The 23,629-nt window shown below is 41.1% G+C and overlaps 1 protein-coding gene across 6 annotated transcripts in view; it reads right to left on the bottom strand.

The window, feature by feature from the left end:
• SYNJ2 (synaptojanin 2) overlaps nt 1–23,629 on the bottom strand; it is a 64,781-nt gene that overhangs the window by 3,490 nt on the left and 37,662 nt on the right. For 5 of the 6 annotated variants that reach the window (XM_063390187.1, XM_063390190.1, XM_063390188.1 and 2 more), the window contains 15 exons: nt 23,390–23,555; nt 21,410–21,601; nt 19,209–19,293; nt 17,807–17,947; nt 14,728–14,920; nt 12,902–13,060; nt 12,528–12,684; nt 10,448–10,565; nt 8,457–8,675; nt 7,169–7,247; nt 5,640–5,808; nt 5,385–5,534; nt 2,760–2,903; nt 1,627–1,739; nt 813–921 (listed from right to left, as the gene is read on the bottom strand). In XM_063390187.1, coding sequence (XP_063246257.1) covers nt 813–921; nt 1,627–1,739; nt 2,760–2,903; nt 5,385–5,534; nt 5,640–5,808; nt 7,169–7,247; nt 8,457–8,675; nt 10,448–10,565; nt 12,528–12,684; nt 12,902–13,060; nt 14,728–14,920; nt 17,807–17,947; nt 19,209–19,293; nt 21,410–21,601; nt 23,390–23,555 — 2,194 coding nt within the window. The remainder of the gene's footprint in view (nt 1–812; nt 922–1,626; nt 1,740–2,759; nt 2,904–5,384; nt 5,535–5,639; nt 5,809–7,168; nt 7,248–8,456; nt 8,676–10,447; nt 10,566–12,527; nt 12,685–12,901; nt 13,061–14,727; nt 14,921–17,806; nt 17,948–19,208; nt 19,294–21,409; nt 21,602–23,389; nt 23,556–23,629) is intronic. The other variant, XM_063390189.1, reaches the window with a different exon arrangement.

Raw genomic sequence — 23,629 nt, 5'->3', positions numbered from 1 at the left:
CCCACACCAAGTGAATGTGAATTTCCAAATCAATGGAGAGTAAAACTGATTTCAAAATGAAATGAAACAAACAGCAGAATGCCTTTATGATATTTCTAAATAAATGGGATTATTCTAGACTGTATAAATAAAAAGGGATGGTTTTCTCCTAAACTGAGAGCACTGCAAACTCAGGTAGCCATTTTCATTCATACAGCATCAGCAGAAAGACTGCATGCAACCCTGGGGGTACATTCACAGTACCTAAGTTAGTTTTGTGCTCTAACTTGCCCTTGCAAGAAGCTCTCTTCTCCAGGGACTACACAGAGAGCCTAAACACAGCCTTTTGGCTTAGCTATTCAAGCTGAAGTAGTGCAGGCTTTTATCTAGGTTAGAGCTATACTTGCTGTCCAAATGTGAACAGAGTCCACGTTATTTCTCCTAGAGCTGCATTTGCTCTGTAGTTCTGCTTGGAATAGTGAGCATTCAGTAAATAGAGCAGCAAATATCCTTTATGCAACTCTGAGCTAACACAGGCACCCATCAGTTTAGTAGAATCCCATCTTTATATTTTAATTTTTCTGACCAAATCTGGGCATAAATAACCCAAAATATACATGTATGTTCTACAACAAAATACAAAATTTTATTCATCTTGAAAAATAGGTTAATATTATCAGAACTGACAGAGAATACCACATACAATTTTGCAAGAATGTGTTCGAGTGAAATTCTGAATAGGAATATGTGCATCTGGACTAAGGTGAGATGAATACACCTACAGTTTTCTTTATTTAAAGATTTTTAGAAGTAAGTTAGAAAGCTGTGCTTACCTCCTTTGGCCTCCATAAGACATCTGATAGCTTCTTCTGCTTCCTCAGCTGTGGTGGTTTTGATCTGCTTGACATTGTAAGGTTTGCTTATTCCAGTCCGGACTTTGGGCTTTAAAATAACAGAGGAGAACAAGTCATCTTGAGAGAACTGGCTTTTCTTCTACACCTCTAATTTTACAGCTAAGCTCATACACCTGTAAAATTCTGTTCTTGCAAGTGGCTATTCAAAGTTCTATAAATACTAAAGAAATGGGAGTCTTTTAGCAAATTGTACATGTTTGCTGCCAGCTCACAGAAGGCCAGCGCCTGGGTGCACAGCTAGTCCCTCAGCCATCCCCTGTTCAGTGCATTAGGGTCCTCACTCCAGCAAGGAGTGAGGAGGCATTTCACATTCTGGTCTTGGTCTCCTCAGGGCACTAACAGCCTTGCTGGCAGTGGTCGAGACTTTTCCTGCATTCTGGGTTGGCATGGCCCACCAAAACAGAGCTGAGAAAAGAATTAAACCATATGATGATGGTGTTAAAAATTCAAGTTTGCATCTGTCAGAAAGCAGCAACAGTGCTCTGGTCTTACTCCACTCATTCTGACTCTCCTGCTTTGACCTTCCTAACTCCTGTTAATTTATTAATATTTTTCTGCTGCCTAACAGGGCCTACAGTTTAGTGTTACAGTTCAAGAAGTTATCTTGGCGTTTTCAGCTCAGAGACGTGATGGATTTCCTTCCTTGTGTGACGGGTGCATCCTGTACGAGATTCTCAGTGTGGGTGGGAGGGTCAGGACAATGCCAGGGGGCTGTGCTGAGCAGGGGACTCACTGCCTGCTGAGGGGCTCCGGGAAGCAGCTTTGCTGTGGCCAGGATGGAGCAGGTGGAATGGCTTCCTGGAGACAGGGAACCGTCTGAAGGGGACTTTTTGCCTGATGTTCCAGCTGGAAGAGGAATAAAAAATGGCTTTTTACATGCAAGAGCTGGTACAAAATGTTATGTGCAACAGAGCAAAGCCAACATGCATACCATCAGCCCCTCAAAATCTTGAACTGTTTCAGGAAGCAGCCTTGTAGTTACTCTTTCCTTCATGTAATTAATTAGAGTAACCTCAGCTGAGCATTAACAATATATTCTAGGCACAGAAATACAGATACCAGTGTTGGCACTTCTGTGCAACAGACTCAAAAATGAATGGGAATAATCCTTAAGAACTCATCTTCTATAGGCGAGCATCACAGAACTTCTAATTTAAGTCTGGAAAACGTACACAAAAGAGAGACTTTTGGGCTGCAAGAAAAACACGATATATAGCTTGTCTAATAGAGGAGACAAAGATGACTATGCTCATCTAGCAATCAGCTTTCATCCAGATGTAGCCATAAAAATAGGAGCAGCACAGCTCTAGATGGCATCTCAGGGTGGCAGAGCTTAGATAAAGAGCATCACTTCCCTTTGTGCCTCACTGAAAATCATAATCCACTTTGGATTTCTTTCATAAACACAAAAATTGCTTGCAAAGAAGAAAAAGACAAAAACTGTCCAGAACAAGCATTTTGTCAGAGGTTTTTAAAATTCTGATTACAATTAATTCAGAATCCAAAAAATTGCAAAAAAACCTTAGTGACTTCAGAAGTCAGAAGGCATAAATATCAATACCTTTACTGCCATGAAGTGGCTGCTCAACTCACTAACCTGAGTGGTCAGCTAGTATGAAACATATGGGCTATTCTATCCTTATTAAAGACTTTTTTTTTTTGTGTGGAATATCTGTCATCCTGAAGACAAACTTCTCCTATTACTAACGGCAGTAAGAATCAGGCTGAAACAGGCTGGGAAGCAAGTTCAAGTCCCCCAACAGCCTGACATTTCAGAACAAGGTATTACTTTCTTTGTCACCCAGACAGGGCAGGCAAAAACTGTTCAGCTGGGGCCAACACCACATTAAAGAAAGTTCAACTCACCAGGAGGGGGAGGCCTCTGTGGTGGCTGAAGTGGCCGAGGCCTGGGAGGGATGGACAGAGACCTGCTTGGAATCCGGCGGCTGCATTCCCCACTTGCCTCCAGCTCCTGCTTCAAATCAGCCAGGTCTGCATCATCTAGGGACATTGTAGAAAGTGTCTGTGTTAGATACACACTGGTGAGGTGCACCAGATCTGAGAGGTCAGGAGAGAGGTGACTGTGAGTGGCAAGCCTCAGCCAGGTCTCTCAGCAACACGACAGCTCCATTCACATTTTTTGCTCTCCCCAATGTCTGCCTGCTCCCACTGCAGGAAACATCTACCCTTCTGTCAAATAGTTCTTCCTTTCTCTCTCTCCTTTTGCACCATTTATTAGCTGTTTGCACCAACGAAAAGAATGCCTGCATCTGATATCAGGGTTACTAGGCACCTAGTTAGATTCTGAGATTTTCACAGCCAGACTTAGTGGCAACCTGCTCCCATTCAAACTGTCATGGCTAGTCATGGTGAATTCTTTGTTTTCCATCCCAAACACAGGAATTCCATTTGAGGATTAGACACCTTTTCTTGCACAGGAGAACTGTCTTTATGCCAGAGAAAAATCTCTGCTTTCCAGCAACATCTCCTAACAGGTACAGCTGCTTCAATCTGCTTAGCTCTTGGCTGCACCTTACATCACTAATTAATTCCTCAGTCTTTCATCCCATCTAAGTCTTTCTGACAGCTGGAGAGGGGAGAAGTACAGATTGCCTTACTCTCCCCCATTTGCTACAGTGAGGACTTTCACTTCAGTCCTCTCACCCTGCCATGGCTGCCCAGCTATGCAGCTCTTGCTCTTTAGAGCTCCCAGATTCACTGGGTTTAGTTTTGTCCCTACGTTTTGGAGACATGGAGAAGGAATTATGCAGCAGCAGTCTCTTGCACTTCAGGCATTTGTAAACAAGTTCTTGTTTTTTGGAGAGCTGTGCTCTGCAGGGAATCACGAGCTGCCTCACAGCTTCCTGCTCCCACTCAGCAGCAGATGGCAGCCACAGAGACAGAGCCTGTGGTCTGCCCAGCCTGCCCTCCCCAGCTCTCTGCATTTTCAGAACTTCTAAGCTGCATGTATGGGCTCATCAGTAGGGCCAAGGAGTCATGCAGGCACCTGGAGGCATGGTGTGAAGTTCTGGCAGTAAAACTGAACACAACAAACGCCAGCCATTACCACTCAATTCCGTGAAAGGCTGCTGGCATGGACATCAGTTCCATGAAGCTGTGCCCTTCCCTGACCTCAGAAACACACACACACACTATTGTGCCTGTCACTGTTTTCCATCTGTGTCTATCACCAGCTGCACAGTCATCATACCTTCATTTAGGAGTTAGTCAGGCAGAATTGGAAGCTTATGGAGGAATCTGAAATTGCAGACACTTTAAGATTAATTGAATATATCATATTTTGAGTTATGTGAGATCATGACCCCACCTTGACCTCCTTCAAACTATACTCCATAACCTTTATTTACTTTGTGATATTTTTTGTGGAGAAGAGTTAGTGTGGGTGACAAGACTCACTGCAATTCTCTGTGGCTTAATGAATCATCACACAGTAGGCCAGAGGTGCTTGGAGGGCAAGGCACCCTATAAAACAAAGTGATTGACTTCACAGTATTTAACAATGACTGATTACTCCTTGACTCAGGGATCAGCTTTAGGGTCTGGCCACACTGAACCCAGCCTATGGCTCAAGGTGGGCAAGAAAGCCATAAATCACTTTGTTTGGAAAATCTGTCTGTGTAAGTGTACGAATTTCATTCAATCTTTTTGAACTCTACTTCTGACTCAACCTTTGAAAGTATTAAAAGTTTTCACTTTTATGTCAGAAGACAAAGCACTTCTGAGAGAGTGTAGAATGACAGCTACTGAATCACTTGCTGTCACAATGAGGTGTTTAATACATATCCCAGCCTGTCAACGCTTGGCCATTGAAGCACATCCTCATCACATCCCACTGTAAGACCACGGCTGGCTTCGCAAGCTCTTGCCACAGTTTCTATCAGTTTTCTTTCCACAGCTTTGTCTTCCTTTTACCAAGTCACTTCACAACAATATGCAAAAAGCCAGGTAACTGAGGATAAAAGTAACATGAAGAACCTAATATATATATTATAACATATATAATATTAATAATATTAACCTCTCAGCTTACAGCTGACTGCTCTGCCACTGCTACTGCTCAAAGAACAGAGTTGAGCCCATCACAGAATCAACAGGATGCTTTTGGTTTGATTTTGCCTTGGCCCTCATCACTAAGAAAATAGCATGCAATTTTTTTGCTGCATGTTCTGGTGCCAAACAACATCAAATGGATAAAAAGACTTAATTACTCTGGCTAGAAAAGGAAAACCAGCATTTTTCAGCTTTGCTGCCTTGCCCTGGCCTAGAGAGAAGGAGAATCTAAGTTTCATCATTTGTATTGCTGTTATGCCTGAGGACCTCAGTAACAGTCACTAGCTCAAGGGGAACTGAGCATGAATAGGTACTACAGGAGAACCTAGCATGAAAATATAAATGAACAGGGAAATACATACAACAGGAGAGCAGACAACAATCCTTCAGGTCTTACTTTAAGGAAGGTGGATACTTTACCTTTATACAGGCGGGGGGTTTGTCCAGATTTGTTTGAAAGAGCTACAGATGTGCAGTGTCCAGGGCGCTCTGACATCTCCTCTGCTGTGTCTGCTACTAGGTGTTGACACAGAGCATCCTCCAAATAATCATCTTCATCCTCTATATCACCTGGATTGAAATATTAGAAAACAAAGAATTAATGAGCAAATTCATTTGCTAACCAAAGTTAGCAAAGCGATTTCTCACTATTTAGCTTAGAAAAAAATTGCTTACCTTCTGACTCATAATCCAAACTTGAGAAGTCAAAATTTTCTTCCAGAAGATGGGAGTTTGCCGTGGGGGACATGGGGACAACGCTGTCTCGTTTTCGAGCAATTTCCTCCTGGAGGCCCTTTAGCCAGTCCTTAGTCTTGGGCTGGATCTTCACTGTCCTGCCTCTAACCTATGCACAGAAAGAATCGTCTCCCTTTGCCAAGCACCTTCACAGAACGAGAATGCTTGAGCAGAATAAGCAAGTGCTGCCAGCCTGTTCAGAATCACACAGATCACAGATTCTGAGCTGGAAGGGACCCAGAAGGATCATCAAGTCCAACTATTAAGGGAATGGCCCATGCAGGCATTGAACACAGGACCCCGATGTTACCAGCACCATGCTCTGACCAAGCTGTACAACTGCTTCAGAAATTGATGTGACTAAAGCTTCACTTCAGAAATTAAATGGAAGGAAAACACTCTTAATACCCCCATAACCAAGTTTTCAGGCTGTAACTATATTCTTGAAAGAAAATTCACAGCTTCACTGCTGCTGCATTTGGGAAATAGTGGAGAAATAGGTGAAACATCAAATATCATCAAAACAACACTGGAATAGCAATATCGCCATGGGAAGGTGCCATTTTTCAGTCAGCAGTTTTAAAACACACAAGAGTTTTGTACCTGCTGCCACCTGTAAGGACACTCTGATCAGAAAAATCTCATATATGATGTATATGGAAGGTGTATTTTCAAAAAGATTAGGACTCCTGCTGCTTATGTGTTGTTCTATGACATTTGGGGTGAAATGCAGATGAACCAGCAGCTTTGACAGGAAAATCAGTTTGAAAAGTTCCCAACTCAGATTCCCAGCACCTTCACATACTGTGTGCATACAACTGTGTTTTGGTCTGTGCTATAAATTACATCACTGGCAGGAGTCAAATTAGAAGCTAAAACTGCAAATATGAAAGAAGACTGAGAGTTAAATCCATTACTTCAGTATTGAGTTTCCAGGGCAGCCCCACAAACAGTTTTTTCCACAGGGGACTGATGATTTGTAGAGCATGTGTGTGGGAAGGACAAGCAGGGGACGGGAAGGCAAACGCCTCCTGCTAATGCTGGATTTGCCATGGAAGCCAATGAATCATGTTGTTACAGATTAGCAGAAGGAGCCTATTTGATACACTGGAGAAACAAGAAATCTCCAAAACACAATCATGAGGATGTTTTGGCAACAGTTTAAAGTCACAGAGAATGTCAGGGGAACCTCTTGGAGTAGCCACAACCATGAACAAGGTCTGCAGTGCTGTCAGAGGCCAGATCCTAAGCACTGCTTGGGATCCATGAAAAGACACCTCATGCCATCCTGAAACTAAAATACTGCATTAATAGCCTCAGCAGATGTGAAAGCTAAGGACTTGGTGAGTACTAACTTTCTTTGAACTAATGCTACTTGATTTAGGTAGAAACACAAGTACCTCGTTCTAAGCAACCACTTCCGAGAAATTTGTTATGAAATTATTATTATAGGTTTGAGAAATTCTTACTTTAGCACCATCTATATCCATAACACGAAGAGCTGACTTGCTGTCTGCAAACGTCACCAGCATTTGACCTCCACAAATCCTAGTGAAAAAAGGCAGAGGAGAAAAACCATTTTATTTCACCATTGAATAAAAACTCTTTGAAGGCTTGCATGATAGAAAACTACCCGGTAGATCTACATACAAGATGCATATGCAGTGCTATGCATTTGGTTTTAGTTGTATTTTCCTTCACAATTCTATTTTTTGAGGAGGCTGGACTCCGCTTCTCTCTAATCCTCCCTTGTGTGACCCCAGCATCCTGCTCTTTTCTGGATCACCCCTGGAACAGCAGGACAAACATCTCAATAGCTGTTGACAGGATATCTTGTCCAATATCTAACACTCCCTCAGACTAACTTCCATGGTTCTGCATACCCTTTACCTCAGAGGATGTGATGTTCTCAAAGACTAGTATTCCACCAAGATCTAAAGCAATTAAAAGCAAAATAAACCAAGAACTATCCACCAAAACATGTTCTTTTCTTGCTCATTTTCTTCACAAGCAATGTGGTGCTGCTTTTCTTGCACGGCTGCTTTTGAACCCTCAGCTTATATTGGTGCCTCATAAAACTATACAACAGATCATCAACTTTCTCCACTAATGAATTAATCAAATAGACATGAACAAGTTTTTGGTAATGTTTCCCAGAGGTCCAGTGTTAGGTCTTTTGCCTGTATTTCTCAAAACAGAAACCTCACAGCTGTGCTGAAGCCCTGTAGAGAATCAATCAAAATAAAATTAAGCTGCTCTGCCAGAAGGTATCACACTCTCCCTCTCAAACCCAGTGGGTGATAGTTCTGCAAGCAGCTGTACTGTTAACAAACAAGGAAAATGACCCCCAACAGGAAGGAGAGCCAGCCAGGAAATCCTGTCTAGGGTGAAAGAGTGGTGGAAGAGAGCAGACCTCACCCCAGAGCAGGTGAAGCAGAGCCCGAGGATCCACCCAGAAGCGGCAAATGCTTGGAAGTGAGGCTTGAATCTAAAGATGATGATTTACATCAAAGTCTCTGCTTTATGGTGTTGTACTGAATAAAATTCTCTTCCACTCAGACAAGAGAGATGTTGGATTATTTCTTTAAAAGGTTGAGAGGTATAAGATTGCATTAAATTTCTAATGAAGAATTGAAAGTGCAGTAAAGGAATTCTACGTACTTCCTTCCAATACAAAGTTAACTCTGTGAGGACAAAAGAGATCTTCTAGTCTGTGCTTTTTAATAGATGCCATGCCATGTCAGATCCCAAACTCACCTGACCAGAACAACAGTGCCATAATCCTCAAACACCTGCATAAGCTCTGTACGCAAGTCTTCAGGAAATTCATTTTTCTCCTCAGGTGTTGGTGATAGCAGATTTACCACTACTGTGGCATCCAGTGGTCCCTGGAAAGATGACACTTCTCGGAAAACACTGTCACGGGCAGCTTCATTAACTTCTTGAACTTCCACTTCTACAATAGCTAACACTGGCCTACACAAAACAAAGCAAAAATACTTATTGAAAAACAGAAAGAGCTTATGTAAATTAAAATCTATATAAACAAGGAGGACAGGTAAACTTCATTTTTTCTGCAGTGGTCAACATCATGCCTTGAGCACTATTAATTGTATTTTCCAGTCCTGCATTAGCTGAATGTAACAGTGAAGACATAACATAAGTGAATTGAAATAAGAATTGTATGTAACACTTATGGCAAACCTACAGACCAAAAATATCAGTGTACTTCATTCATTATCAAACAGTTGTGGCACCAAACATCTATAAATCAGGATAGAAATATATTATTTTCTGTTAGACAAGGCCACATATCTTCTTCCAAAAACTAAGGACAAGGTATTCTAGATGTGTTATGTTGTCATGTAGCAAATGTGCCAATCCATTACACTATAAGCAGCCAACACTGCAAACTTGCTTTTTGAGCCATTTCTTACAAATTACTTCTCTGTGTGTTAGATCTGAATAAAATTGAGAAAGCTGTCTGAAAGAGCAGAACTCATCTCATCTCAGTGGGTGCAATCCACAATCTCAGATTTTCACCTGCACAGACACACAGAGCAGAGACTGCTCTTACAACTGTGTCAAAATTGCTGCCTTCTACTTGCAACAGACCTGGCTCTTGAATACACATTACCAGAACATATGAAAGCAACAACAGCAGGGCTAGAAAGGGATAATAAAGGGGAAAAATGTATAGGAAGCATTAACTATTTCCATGAGCATTGTGAATCATAACACATTTCCATATGTCACAAAGATACAGCTATGCCCTTTTTCTAGCACAAACCTTGGGAAAGCAAACCTGCTGACTGTAATTAAAAAGCAGCTTTTGGAGGCAAGTTTGCTGAAATAGAAAACCATGTATAACACTCATGTTTCACAGATTGCATCCTCAGGGTCCTATATAATGAGAGCAGCAGCTCCACTGTGCTTTGCAGAACACAGCAATGTCAGAGCCTTGACACAGAGAAATTGATTGCAAGATGCATGTTCTTCCATTGCCAGAGGAATACAGAACAGTCCTGGCATGCAAGAGCACCACCAGAAGCACAGACAGCTACTGGGGGGTCACTGAGCACTGCTAGGAGAAGCAATAGTGTAGCATTTGCACAAAGCATGCAAGGGATGAAACAAATATTCTGAATGTAAGGGACCTTTCAAAGTGTACTTATTACAGAATTTGTTTCTCCGAAGTGAAGCTGAGAACAAGTTTATCAAAGATAGGTCATTCACATCCCTAAAGTGATATAGAGCAACCAGAAGCACTGGCTTTTGATTTCTCTATCTTCTCCCATTTCCATTTTTAAAGGAGGCACAGAAGCCCCACACTTGAGTACTGTGAAGAGGCCAAACTTGTAAACCAAACTGGCTTACACCTCTTCAGGCCACACAGTCCCAACCTCCTCCTCTCCTGCAGCAAGCTGAGTGGAAATCCATCAGCGCAGCTTCCTTAGGTATCAGACCTTTTCCAAAACCAAGCAACAGAAAGCTCTGTTTTCCATACCTCTTGCTGCAACTTATCCAACCCCTGCTGCAACCACTGTGCAGGAGAAATAAATACATGACTGTAAATACTTGCCACTCTGGTATAAAACTCACCATGAGAGGAAAAAACCCATCAAGCAGATACTGAACATGGAATAAGCATGTAACCCCTGTTTTAATCAGACTTGGTCCCTCACTCTGAAGGTGTAAAACACATTCTAACCTGGCACATTTTAACCTCTCTCTGATTGTTTAGTTACCTGTGGTCAGACGCTTGCAGCTCTGCTCTCCCATAGTACATCAAGGCTCCAGGGGTCCAAGTGTGCCTGACTTTAGTATCAGCACTCAGATCACTGTCCAGAAGATTGATCTCTCCAGCTATGCAGCACAAAACATGATTTAAAACTCACTCAAATCTAGTTTTACAAACAGTTAAACACTTTTATTAGGAAGCTCTCCACAGACCCTAGTAGTGGGAGGTGGGGTGTTTTTTTGTTCTTATATAGACAGCATTCAAAGAAGAGCTTGTATCCTAGAAGGTTTACAAATTAGGGACTAGAAAGAAAAAAAGAGAAAGGACCAGGAGTGCAACTGAGACAGCTGATCAGTACAGTAAGACACCAGCAAAACTGTTGGCCTTAATGTTGCCCAATAATTATCTGTCCAAATGGGTTGATAGAGTCATATTAGTATTTTACCTTCTACCTCAAAATTGAGCATAAAACCAGACACTGTACTTGGAAATTATTTTGCAAATCTGAGTATTAGACAGGGATTGGAGAAATAACACACAAGAGATAGGAGAAACCAAACCCAAGCAAATCCAACCTCCAAATAATGCCATTGCAATCCATTAAAGTGACAGAAAGTGCTCCAGACATTATGCTAGAGTGACATACTCTATTGTTGTTAGTAACAAGGAAGTGTTTAGGTCACTGTTCGAATAAATGGATAATGCTGCCCCTCTTTTCTGTGAAGCTGAAAATGAGTTAATAGGGAATATGGCATTTCTTCCTAACCACTCCCACTGAGGCTACAATAAGAAACAGTTCTTTAGACTATAACTGCAATAAGAAACAGTTGTTTAGCCTATAACTGCAATAAGGAGCAACACAGTAAGAGCTGGGAGGCAGAAGAGCCTTGCCACCAGCAGTGAAGGAGAGGAACTGGCAGCAGACTAAGAAAGCTTTGCAGGGCTGGGAATGTACCAGTCAGTTATGGACCCATGTGAGCCAGCTGTGGGACACCTACAAACCCTAAAGAAAGGGGCCTGCCCTACTCTTGCAGAGCAGCTAGTTAGGTCCTATGTGCTGTAGGTATGTACTCCAACTGCTAAAGATCCCTAGGGGCAAGTTTTGCCATGCAAAATAAGGAATATGCATCAGAAATGCAGAAGTGTGTTCTTTCTCCTAAAATGAAAAGTCAGCAGGAGAGGGATCTTTTAACTTTGTTATTATATCTCATACAGCTTTTCTTTCTGACTGCATCTCTATCAATGGTTTAAGTCCCTCATTTTACTTTGTTTTGCATTCCTTAGATAAAAGTGAATAACTGTATCATGATGGCATGTACTCCCTCATTGCCCTAGTTTTGCTTTGTAGATTTTACACTTATCATAGTCATGGTATGACTTAAGATTCCAAGCAGAAATTTCCAGGCATGTGAAAAAACACATCTGCAGGCACAGACCAAATTTATTTCTCCAGAAAATACACTTTTAATATGATTTTATTCAAATTTTAGAAACACTGGGGGATAGATGTTCCTGCAGACTGAGAAAATGATTATGAAAACTATCCCTGGATATGAAAAGAAATACTTTTTATTTGTTAACTGTAACTTTTGAATAACAAGTGAAAACAGCCTTTCTGTTGTGTTGGCCACTCATGAATTCAAAGTACTTTATAAGCACTTATTATTGAAACCTCTCCCAATTCTACAAACTAGCAGAAATATTCCTAAGAATTACCAGTACAGGAGAAATTACAGAAAAGTGTTTCTACATCTAGTGAGAACAGCAATTTTAACAACCTAGCCATTATAACACAGGAACTTTATGTGGAGTAATGATTCTGTTGAACAGTGACAGAATTATTTCTGTATTACTACAGCTGGGCTGTTTGCAGTTCCTCAGTGAGCTCCCAGCACCTTTTCAATCTGTACCATGCAGCCTTTGTTCACACATACAAGAAGAAAGGGCCTTCTTTATCTCTGACATTTAATCCAGTGAAGCTGAAAGAACATCTGCTTGAGTAAAGCACCATTCACTAGATTAAATCCCTTAAGTGGGTTCTAGATGAAGTCTAAAACAACTTCCAGATAAAGAAGGATCCTACACACCTGTTTTTTCAAAGGGCAGTTTCTTTCTCCACCAAAGCACTCTGTCAGTCCACGCTGGGGTTCTGCACTTATCACTTGTATCATAAGCCTCCGAGCCAACGTCGTATTTATATGTTGGTCCAAAATTAATAGTCCCTTCATGGAAGTCTTTAAAAATCTAATTAAATAAAGAACATCTCTTTAAGTTACAAAGGAGGAAGGTAGCACTGTGACATATCAACTTCCTTGCAAACAATGCTCTGATTTTTAAACCAATTGCTGCATTCAAGTGCGACAAACAAGGGTCTGAAAATGCAGCTTCTTTACTCTCTCAAGGAACAAGAAAGACCCAGCCAAGATGCAGTTATTTAAGAAAATGAGACACTCTGCCTTACTTTTCCACTGGATTTTTGCTGCTGTAGTTGATCAAATTCCAATAGTGTCTTCCAGTCTTGACGTTTGAGAAAATAAAAGACTTCTTCATACGTTAGATCAATGCGATAGTTAAAATCACCACACCAGAAGACATAGTCATGGGAAAACATGTTCTGCCCCTAGTTTTGAGGTACAGAATTACTGTTAATGTTAAATCACATTCATGAAAACACCTTTAAAATGCACTGAAATGTAGCAGTCATTCTCTCTGAATTACGAAATACTGGACCCACTCATCACAAGTTATTTGTCAAAATACATTCTGTACTAAAATAGAATGGTTCCTTCACTGTCTTTGGCACCCCACTGAGCTGAATTTTGTAAACAAGAATGTCAGACTCCCACCTCTCTTTCCTGAAGGTATGTCTAAACTGGGACCTAGCTTTATAGTCTCAATTTGTCTGTCATGAATATTCAAAATATGTTTGTTTCCCTAACACATTTCACATGCATATATTTGCATATTCTAAATATAACACAAAATGTGCTTCTGGTACCAAGGCAAATTTAGCAACAAGCTCCTGAATAAGAACAAGCTCCAAATTCGATCTTACGTGCACGTCACAGTTTTGTAAAGGTATTGAAATCAAACGTCAATGAAAATCCACTCCAGTTCTAAATTTAGCATCCTATCTTCCAACCAGTCTCTTTTTTATTTCTCCTTCCCAGTTCAGCTATAAACCTCTAAATCCCAGATTCCTAAGGGAAATGTTCCAGACTGCGGCTGTCACAGCACTAGAGGGCACTCTTTATATGCATTATACACACAAGATACCTTTAGCTGTTTTAAGTGTAAAGGTATCGAATAGTTAACGAGGTATTCGAAAGAAAAACTACCACAAGCACAACTTTATGCCTGTTTGGAACAGATCTCCTTTGCAGGACGTCCAGTCTGTCAGTATTAGCTCCTACATAAACCTACTGATTGATATGCTGCACGTGCCAAGCCTCTAAACCTTAGAAACAACAGGAAGGTAAAATTTTATGCTTTGCAACCTAAATGCCATTTTTTGCTGACTAACCAGAACACACAAACTTGTCCAATCCCTTCCTGGCTTGAGGCCTTTCCAGAGAGGTCCAAGAAACAAGGTACTGTGGAAATTCAAGCAATCAACATTAAGGGAAGCAAAGGAGCGCTGCTACCGAATCCCATGGATTTGTCTACTGGCCTGAGGAGACAAGCTGGAATTAAAACACTAGGGTGATTGGTTTGACACAGTTTAGGGGAAAAGTTATTCATGCAGACCAGTGGTGCCTACTTGCCATGCTCTGAGAGAAGGCAGCAGTTCCTTGAGAGTGACACATTGCCGAGGCCAAACAAAGGGAACAGAGGGTACCATGTCAGTGCCCAAGAACTGATCTATCATGCCCGACCACAAGCAGCCAAGGCACTGCAGCACTGAATGGCATGGATGGTCTTTCAGGAATTCTCACTAACTACCGCCAGCAAGAGCTATCAATACCATGCACTCCCGTTCTAACATCAGTCATCTAGAGCTTAACTGCACAAAGCCAAGGACTTTTCAAATGCTGGAGCAACTCTATTTTTTGAAAGGATTAGTACTTTTGTAAAGTGCTATACTGGGTGCCATCTAGTTTTCCGTGAAACATGCTTCCCTATCTTTTATTTGTTTATTTGGTAACATTTTCTTTAACATTTTCCTTCATGATGTTGAGATTCCTTCTTTGATGACCAGTCACCAAAGGCAGCCCGAGACCAGCTTTCATGATGTAAAGATACCACCTTTATCTCCAATGTTTTTAGCACACATACATCCACACTTACCATTGGGAAGCTGAGTTTCTGTGTGATTTCTTTATAATCTTCATTCCTCTCTTTCACCTGAGTCTGCCCAGCAGTCAAGTGACTGCATATAAAGCAGAAACTGGTACTATAGAACTGAAAACGAATGCTCACTGCCCCTTTATTCCCAGCTTTTCCTCCCATTCCTGTCTTCACGGTGTCTATTGCTACATCCCTGCATTAAAAAAAAATAGAAAGAGAACAGAGTAAAGGGCTTCAGGGACAAACCTTCAATTAACTTTGACTGCAACATAAAGGGAAAAGCCAGTTTACAATGCCATGTCTTCTCCCTTCTAGAAAGTTTGCTGCTTTTAGGCATATATTTTAGTTACTTGATGTTCATGTACTTATGTTTCAAATTAAGTGTAATACAATAATACAGAAATAAAACCATTTGAAAATATTTTTCTCCTTTTCCTGTCCCTTCCAAACAGATCGGCAAGACCTTATTTCTGAAATACTGGAAATTTCTATAGAATATACTTTTCAAGTTTACCTCTACCATGATCCTTAAAATATTTACAGTAATTAAATTTACTACTATGCTTCCTTTTACTTTTGAACATACGGGAATCAGTTTTTCACACAGTTAACAATTTATAAATATGAATTTACTGTGCATATGTGTTGAAACTCAACTTCACAGTCCATGATGGATTTTTCATTTAATTAAACAGCAACACATCATAACCTATAATTCATTAAATCAGATGTGATAAAATCAGAGATTATTGGATACAACTATTTATATGTAACTTCTCAAATGAATTCTGTACTGATGACAAATTGCTTAAGGTCTCCATGTTGCTAATTATTTAGTATTTCAGTGTGATGATTAGCACATACTTCACTACAGAAAGATAACTTGATAAAGCAGACCACCTGCTCTCAGGGTAATTTCTCCCAAAGAGCCAGGCTACTCCAAGAACAAAGCATGGCTGTCTGATCAGATAAGTAAATGATGAGATCATTGTTGTAGCCAACACCAGCACCATGCATGTCTTTCCCAGTGAGAAATCTGACTAGAAAATTACTGATTCTCAGAAGAGATGAGCAGAAAACTGCTTTATTTGAGTTATTCTCAGAAATTCGTGATTTAAATGATGCAAGATGTTACAGGTCTCCTTTCCCCACCCCCTTAATTTTCTTCTCTCTTCCTCCCCCATCCTTTGTACCTTTTTTCTCCCTCTTTATTTTCCTGTCTTTTCCAGACAGCAGGACACCACCAGAAAACACCCTCGGGGAGGCAAAGGAGGAACATCAAAGTTTTCCATGAAACAATGGGTTTTAAGCACTCCTACAGAAGCACGTGTTTTCACTCTAAAGCTCTCCCTTCCTGCTGCCTGACTACCCATCTCCTGACGAGTATTCAACTGATTCTCATTCATGGCAAAGGTTATGTGAGATAACCCACTGTAAATTCAACTGCTTGTATTTCACCAGTCCTTTCACTGATGTATAAAACACTATTGTCTCATTATTTCTCTATTCTCTGTCTTTGGTCTAAACCTCTTCAATATTTGTAAGCACAGAAGCATTTTCTTGCATTTGTGATCATTTCTTCCTTTCCTTTTCTAAACATGGGAAAAAATATGCAAGCACACAGGTTGGGTTTGATTATGCTCACATAGCACATAGCAGCACATTTATATTAAATGATGAAACTTAGTCACTAAAATCAAACCCTTCCCTTTTTCTCTTGAGTTTCACAGGGCTACATCCAATTTCTGGCAGTCTGACAATTGCAACAGAACCACTGTGCTGTTCTGCTTCTGATTTCCATTTAAACCATCAATTTCCTACTGGATTATTCAAATATTTTGTAAGCTGAGTGAAAAATCAAAAACTGAGAGAAACATTTCTCCTTTGGACTGCTTCATAACAGCAAAAAAAATATTATTTAAAATAATTTTGAAGGAAGATTACTGGAAAGCAGCAATGCAAGACCATCAGTTACCCGGATTGCATTGCTCTGTCTGGCCTACAGCACCTGATGTTGTACAAGCTCTGTTCTGAGCTTTTCAGTGGATATGAGATTACAGGAAAGAAAGAGGCAGCTCTTGATATTTTGATCACAAAATGTAGTGGCCAATAAGTGCCCTAATATGAGGTAGAGAGGATGTTTGGATCTCAGGGATTTAAGGTCAGAAAGATGCCCAAAGATAGTTTTGGCTAATTATTCACTTCCTAACCATTTACATTTAGCCTGTATAACTTTTTTACACTTAGCCTGCATAACTCTTGTCCACAGGAAAGGCATTTTAATGCAAGTATTTCCATGGGTTGGCAATCTTCTAGGAGGAGTTTGGTCACTCTCCAGGGACAGCTGAGCTAGTAAGCAGAGGATACACAGCTCTGCACCCTCCTGACTGGGCACACAGTTTTGGTTCTTATGATACCTGAGAAAGACAAACACCTCTTAGTTTTAGACAAACAATTCTATAAAATGTCAGGGGCCAAATTTAGGTCTCTTTCCCCCATTCTTTTCAAGTCTAGAACTACCCCTGTTTCCATTCGAAAACAGCATGTACAGGGTCAGATGCAAAACCTGCCCGTCAGGCAGAGGCAGGCACTTGCCTTCATTTGGTGCATCAAACACTCTTGGACTTACTAGCCCAGGTCATTCCTTTCCCAGAAAGATAGCACCCAAACAAGATGCTCCACCCTGACTGCCCACCTGGAGCTTGCCTGGCCCTTCAGCTAACTGGAGGAAGACCCTGAGGCTGCCTGGCCTTTGTGCTACCCAGGGAGATGGACGCCAGCCTGTCGCTGTCTGGAAGCATGTCACGCTTCTTCTCCATGCTGAGCAGAGACCAGAAACCAGGTTTGCATGACTCCCAAGAGGAGCAATCCTCCTCCATGTTCTCTGGCCAGACTCCAACACCAGATGTTACTGCAGACACAGGTTGGGTTTTGGGGATTTGGGGTTTTTTACATTTGGTTGGTTTGGGATTGTTGTTGTTGTTAGTAGTTTTATTTTGGGGTGGTTTTTTTCTTTTTGGTTTGGTTTACTGGGTTTTTTGGGCATGGGGTTTTTTTGTTTGATTTGGCTTTTTTTTACCTGATGAAGGGGACATGATATGGTCGTACAAAGATGAAAAGACAAACACCAACAAGCTGTGCTGATGTCAGCTGAATGTAGCGATGAGTCCTGGAAATAGCTTTTTGAAGCTGCTCTCCCCACATTTTTCTATTCGTTGTACTGGAACAAACATAAAATCATTTAATGGAATCAAAACAAACCACATACAGTCAATAAAATGAACAGATAAACTGTGCCTTAGGTTTACAGACATCCCATTAGGCTGTAGAACTTGAAGTGCTACAGAATGCATGGCAGAGACCTCCTTGTAAGGTATCCTTGAGTTAGCAGGGTCAGTGAGCCCAGGCACAGAACACAGTTCTCCTGCTTCTGGATATGTGAGGGATTTTGTCTACTACACTTAAAAACATCCACACTCACAGGACACTGGATACACCCATTCACTGGGGATAACTGGAAGCTGATTACAGCAATCATAACTACAGAAACAAATTTCCATGTCAATCTCATGACTTGTAAGATTTCCTATGCTCACAGTGGAGAGATCTTCTCGGGATTTTCTGACTGGAAGGTGACTGGCTACTCACAGCTGTTGGCTGTTCTTAGCTAAGGTTTGTGAATAGCTGCATACACCTTCACTTCAGTGGATCTAGCTTTTTCTTTTCTACAAAGTCAACACATCCATGCAGATATACTGCCAGCCCAGCAGCCACACTAAGCACTGCTGTAACTTGTCATTCCCAAAACAGACAACTAACTGGCCAGCCTGACAAATCAGCATTGGAAACATGATCTTCAGGGTTCCACCTCCATTCAGATTCACAAGGACTGGTAAACACAACAGCCTACTGCACATGCTGATATGCCAACCCTAGCCTTTGCATTTAACTTCTTCTCTAGCCATAATTTTTACAAATACAATTAGCCACAGATACATTTTTAGACAATTTTAGAATTCCCACATGAATGGCAATTAAGTTTGTAGTCGTTGAGCACATTTTTCCAACAATCAAACAGGGCTTTAATGACAAATGTTAAATCAATCTCAACCATCAGAATTCTGCCCTGCCAACATAAAGACTTAAGAGACTTAGCAAACAGTGCATTCTACTGTACAGAGATTCACAGAAAAAGAGCACTTTCAACACCATCCCAGTGCAATTTGTTAATGGTAAACATATTTCCAGCCATGGTTGCATGCAACAGATTTGGAACAGAGTATTCAATACAAGTGACCATAAAAAAAAAACATGGCCAGTTCCTTTGGGGAAGGTATGTTCTTCTTGTTGGTGTTTTGTTCATTTGTTTGGTTTGGTTTGTTTACAGTTGCTCAGTTTTCTGGTTGGTTGGTTTTTTAGGTTGGTTGATTAGGGGGTTTTGTTGTTGGTTTTGTTTGTGTGGTGGGTTTTTTTTTACATACCTGGCATTCACAATGTTCCCTGCACTTAACTCAACCATCTCTTCAAATCCCACTGCAAATATGTCAGGAGGGCAGTTATCATCATCTGTTGGCAGGAAGGAAAAGTCATAACAGAATTACTCTTTGTTGTTTCTTCTAATGACTTGTATTCTAATTTCTGTCAGAGATCCTTCCTGTAGTTCTATCTTGTGTATCCCCTGCCAAGCTATACATATTCATAGCTCCTTTAATCTCAGCTCATAAAACATCCCCTGCAGTTCCTCTGAAATTTTTTCCTGCTTTTCTCCCACCAGTTGGTCTCTATCTCTCTTGCATGAAGCAGTTCAGAACAGAACATTATACTGTAGCAGTGTTAAGATCTCTCTCCCCCACCCCACTCATCACTAAAGCCACAACATTTCACTACTCACCATCTCTTCCCTGCTTGTCATTTTACCCAACATGCTCTTCCTTTCTGGCACAGATTCCTATGTAACTGAACTTCATTGTCCACACACCAGTATGTCACCTCCATCTCAACGCCTTTAGTAAATTTATCTAGTTTAAGGACTCTTTTGAAGTTTCTTCTTGCCTTCTTTCTTCCAATTCCTTCTTAGATCACCTGTATTTGAGGTTAGATCACCCTAGAGCACAGTGACTCCCAGCCCCCGCTTCTCTAGCTCTGTGGATACTACTCTGAGGAAACACCAAAGATCAAATGTTCTCATAAAATTGTGTGAAGCAAGTCTGTTGACCCATTAGGTCTGTCCATTGCCTAAAGGTTTGGGTTTTTTTAAGTGTCATATGACCACAATGACAGTGTGAACTTAATTCAACATGAAGATCTAAATACAGACAAACATAGGAACCTAAGTAAGATCTGACTCAGAAATCACAAATACAAAGTAAAATATGCAGCAACTCTGTGCAGACACAAGGGTGACACTAGCATGACAGCTAGTCTCCTTTACTGGCTTAACCAGACAGGCACTGTCACATGCATTTCCCACTAATAATTCTGGACATCTGTCTTTGAACACTTGCCCATTCGTGTGGGCACTGCACTGCCATTAACATGAGTACAGACATTTGCATGGTCACACCCTGGCCCTGCCCATTCACATAACTCAGCTCTCTTCCAGAAGCTGCTCAGACCTACCACGCCACATCTGCCTGTTCCATGTAGCCCTGCTCCTCTGGTTCTCTCAGGGGACTGTCTGGCCAGGCTAACACACAACAGGCTCTCAACAAATTTTACTATTATGGGCACAGTCATGTGCTAACACATCCAAAGTGTTTCTGAATCAGACTGGACTGGACTAATCGCTTACCTAGGCTGCTTGGAATACAGTGGTCTCCACCTAACCACATAGCACTCAGGAACTAAGGGTTCAAATGAGCCAACTTGTATAAGGGAGCCAAGGATTTGAGGAATGTATCCCTGAGCTACAAGGTTAGGTACAGGACTATGTCTGTGATGTTTGCAGGAGACTAAATGTTCCACTGTAACAACAAAAGCATGTGTTTTCTGTAGTTTTGCAATCACTCAGTTTTTAAATGACAGAATGTTCCCTTTTCATTTACCTTAATAAAAAATCTGTAAATCAATTACAAACTTTGTTCCATAAATAAAAAACTCAGCAGCCAATTTCATCAAGCCACAAGCATAAGAGTTTTCTATAGTGCTAAACAAAGCAATTATTGCCTTCAACAAAGTAAATAATTTTGTCTGAAGGCTTTGACAGTAACATTTCCAGACATGCTTGTAGTCCAGATTGTATAGATATGTTTAGCTCCAGATGAGAGACCAAGGAGATGCTCTGATGGCACCTAAGCACATAGCTCTCACTCATGATAAAGAACAAAGAACAGAGATATGGAAGAAGAAAATTACATACAGGGTGCAGAATAGGCAGATACATCCCAAGATGGCATTGAAAGAGAGCTCTGAATTTTGACCTGCTGAAGGTTTGAAACAGTCACATGGACTCTTTCAAAGTGTTCTAAGAACTCTGACTGTCAGGAGCTCTTCACACACCATTCCGTTTCTGCAGGGCAGCAGCAAAAGCATGGAGGAGGTGAACACACCCCTAAGAACCGATAGAAAATGCCCTCCAAAATGTACTGCCTTTTTGAAAGGCTGGTCAAATCTTGTGTCCTGACCCACTGTCTCTAGATACGCCAGCAAATACCACTTACACATTTTGACTGTGAAGCCTTACCTTGAAATTCTGAAACTCCTGAGAGCTTGGGAGAATCCAGCAGCCAGTCTGTCAGCTCACTGGTACCAAGGATGTTGCTTCGAAACTGCTTTCCCCCATTCACGTTCCAGGTCCCCGTGGCAACACGAACACGCTTGGAGCTTGTGAATTCAAACTGACGCTCCGACATGGCCTTCAAAATACTTGGAGTTACTGACAGAAGAGGGGAGAGAGAAAGATGGTGTGTAAAAGAAGAATGTGCTGTAAAAGGACAGAAACCATTCCCACTGCACCAGCACAGTCATTCTGAAATAATAACATTACCCCAGCACCAACAATACAAAAGGCAGGGAATAAGTCCCATGGCAATAGAAATAGCTACAAGATAACTGGGGTTGATGTCAGCAATTTCTCTTCCAGAAACCAGGCACCCTTTGAAAGCTTGGGAAAGGCTGGTCACTCACTTTCAACTAATATTTTTCTGTACTTCTTCAAGTAATAAGCAAAAAATTATTTTATCTCCCATAATCTTTTCAGTTTAGTCTACAGCACTGTCATGGTTTAACCCCAGTGGGCAACTAGTGCTTAGTAGTGCTTACCCCAGCCACTCACTCACTCACTCCCTGCCCCTGCAGCAAAATAAAGACAGTTTAATGGGACAGAAAAGGGAAAAAAAAAAAGGACAATAGAATTAGAATATACAAGTGTGGCACTGTGCCCAGCCAGTTCCAAAGCAGCAGCCCTCAGTCAGCTTTCCCACCTTCCAATTTATCTATCAAGCATGGCATCATTTAGTAGGAATACTCTTTTGGCCATTTGGAGTCAAGTGTCCTGGCTGCGTTCCCTCCCAGCTTCTTGTAGCCCTCCAGCCTTCTGAATGGGAAAACATGAGAAGCTGGAAAGTCCCTGACTTAGTATAAACACTATATAACAACAACTAAAATCCTCAGTGTGTTACCAGCCTGCTGTGGTTTAAACTCAGCTGGCAACCAAGTACAACACACAAGCACTCGCTCATTCATTAGTCTCATATTAAATCCAAATCACAACATTATACCACACACTAGGAAAGCCAATGAACTCTGTTCTTGGAACCAGGACAAGCAATCAAGCATGTCAGAAGTTACAACTTAAACTGAAGCCCTTAGAAGTTTTGAATGTGGAAGGAAAGATGGAGAACAGCACAGTCTCACATCAGTACAAATCTAGCACTGCCATGGCTCTCTAGCCTGGTAAGAACTCCTAAAAAAACCCTGCTATTTTGCTGAGTATAGAAAATGAGCAGTGTGCTTTTGCTGTCTAAGCAAATAAAGCAGAGTTAATCTTTAACTACCTGCCTTGCATTGGCAGTCAGGCATAGAGAAGTAATCTATATTTTCCTTGTGGTCAACATCAGGGAACAAGCCCACGACTGAAGTGGTGCTGAATGGTTCTCTGGAGTAAACTGGTCATCCAATACTTGTTGTGGGTGAAATTATCCTATATTTTGCATGTAAATATCTTCTCAGAGAGAGCTGAGTATATTCTAGATGGGTGCAAACAAATGTGTCTATGCTGTGAACTATTAGGGGCCTGGAATAAAGCAGGAAATTAACTAAAATATTAGAGATGGCACTTTAAAGATCCAAATGGCCAAAAGCATGTGCAAACATCAAGGGCATGACTAAGGAGATAAAAAGGCTGAGCTCAAGAGACTTTCTCAAGACAAACTCAGATAGGACAGACTGGGAATACAGCCCTAAAATCCTTCCCTCTGGTCCAACTCTAAACTGTCAGAGAATATCACTATCAAAGAGCAGAAAAACATAATCAAAAGTTCAAAACAAAATATGAGAAATAAGCACAAGAGTTGTGCTATGTCACTTGAAAGTGGTGTTTTAAACAACAGATCTGTGCAAAAGCAGCTTATTTATTGATTTTTTGTCAAAAGGGTAAAATTGCTTATATGTGACAGTTAAAAGCAGATGCAAAAGCACAGGGAAGGGTGTAGACTGGCTTTACCCAGCAGCGCAGTCTGGTCCATGAGCATCTTGCCTTTGTCTGCATATTCCTCACGGTAGAAGTCACCCATGAGCAGCAACTCGATGGCTTCCTGCTTTACTGTATCAAAGAAATTTGACTGGATGGTACGAGACACAGAGCGGGCACCATCCTTGAGCTTCCCAACCTACAGCAGACAGGAATTATGAATGCAAGTGACACTGAAGCATAAACAGGACATCCTTCTTTACTTGTAAATAA

This window comes from Prinia subflava, chromosome 2 (assembly GCF_021018805.1).
Source record: "Prinia subflava isolate CZ2003 ecotype Zambia chromosome 2, Cam_Psub_1.2, whole genome shotgun sequence".
NCBI classification, from domain to species: domain Eukaryota; kingdom Metazoa; phylum Chordata; class Aves; order Passeriformes; family Cisticolidae; genus Prinia; species Prinia subflava.
The sequence above is the reverse complement of the archived record's forward strand: the minus strand, read 5'-3'. Positions and strand labels throughout refer to the sequence as shown.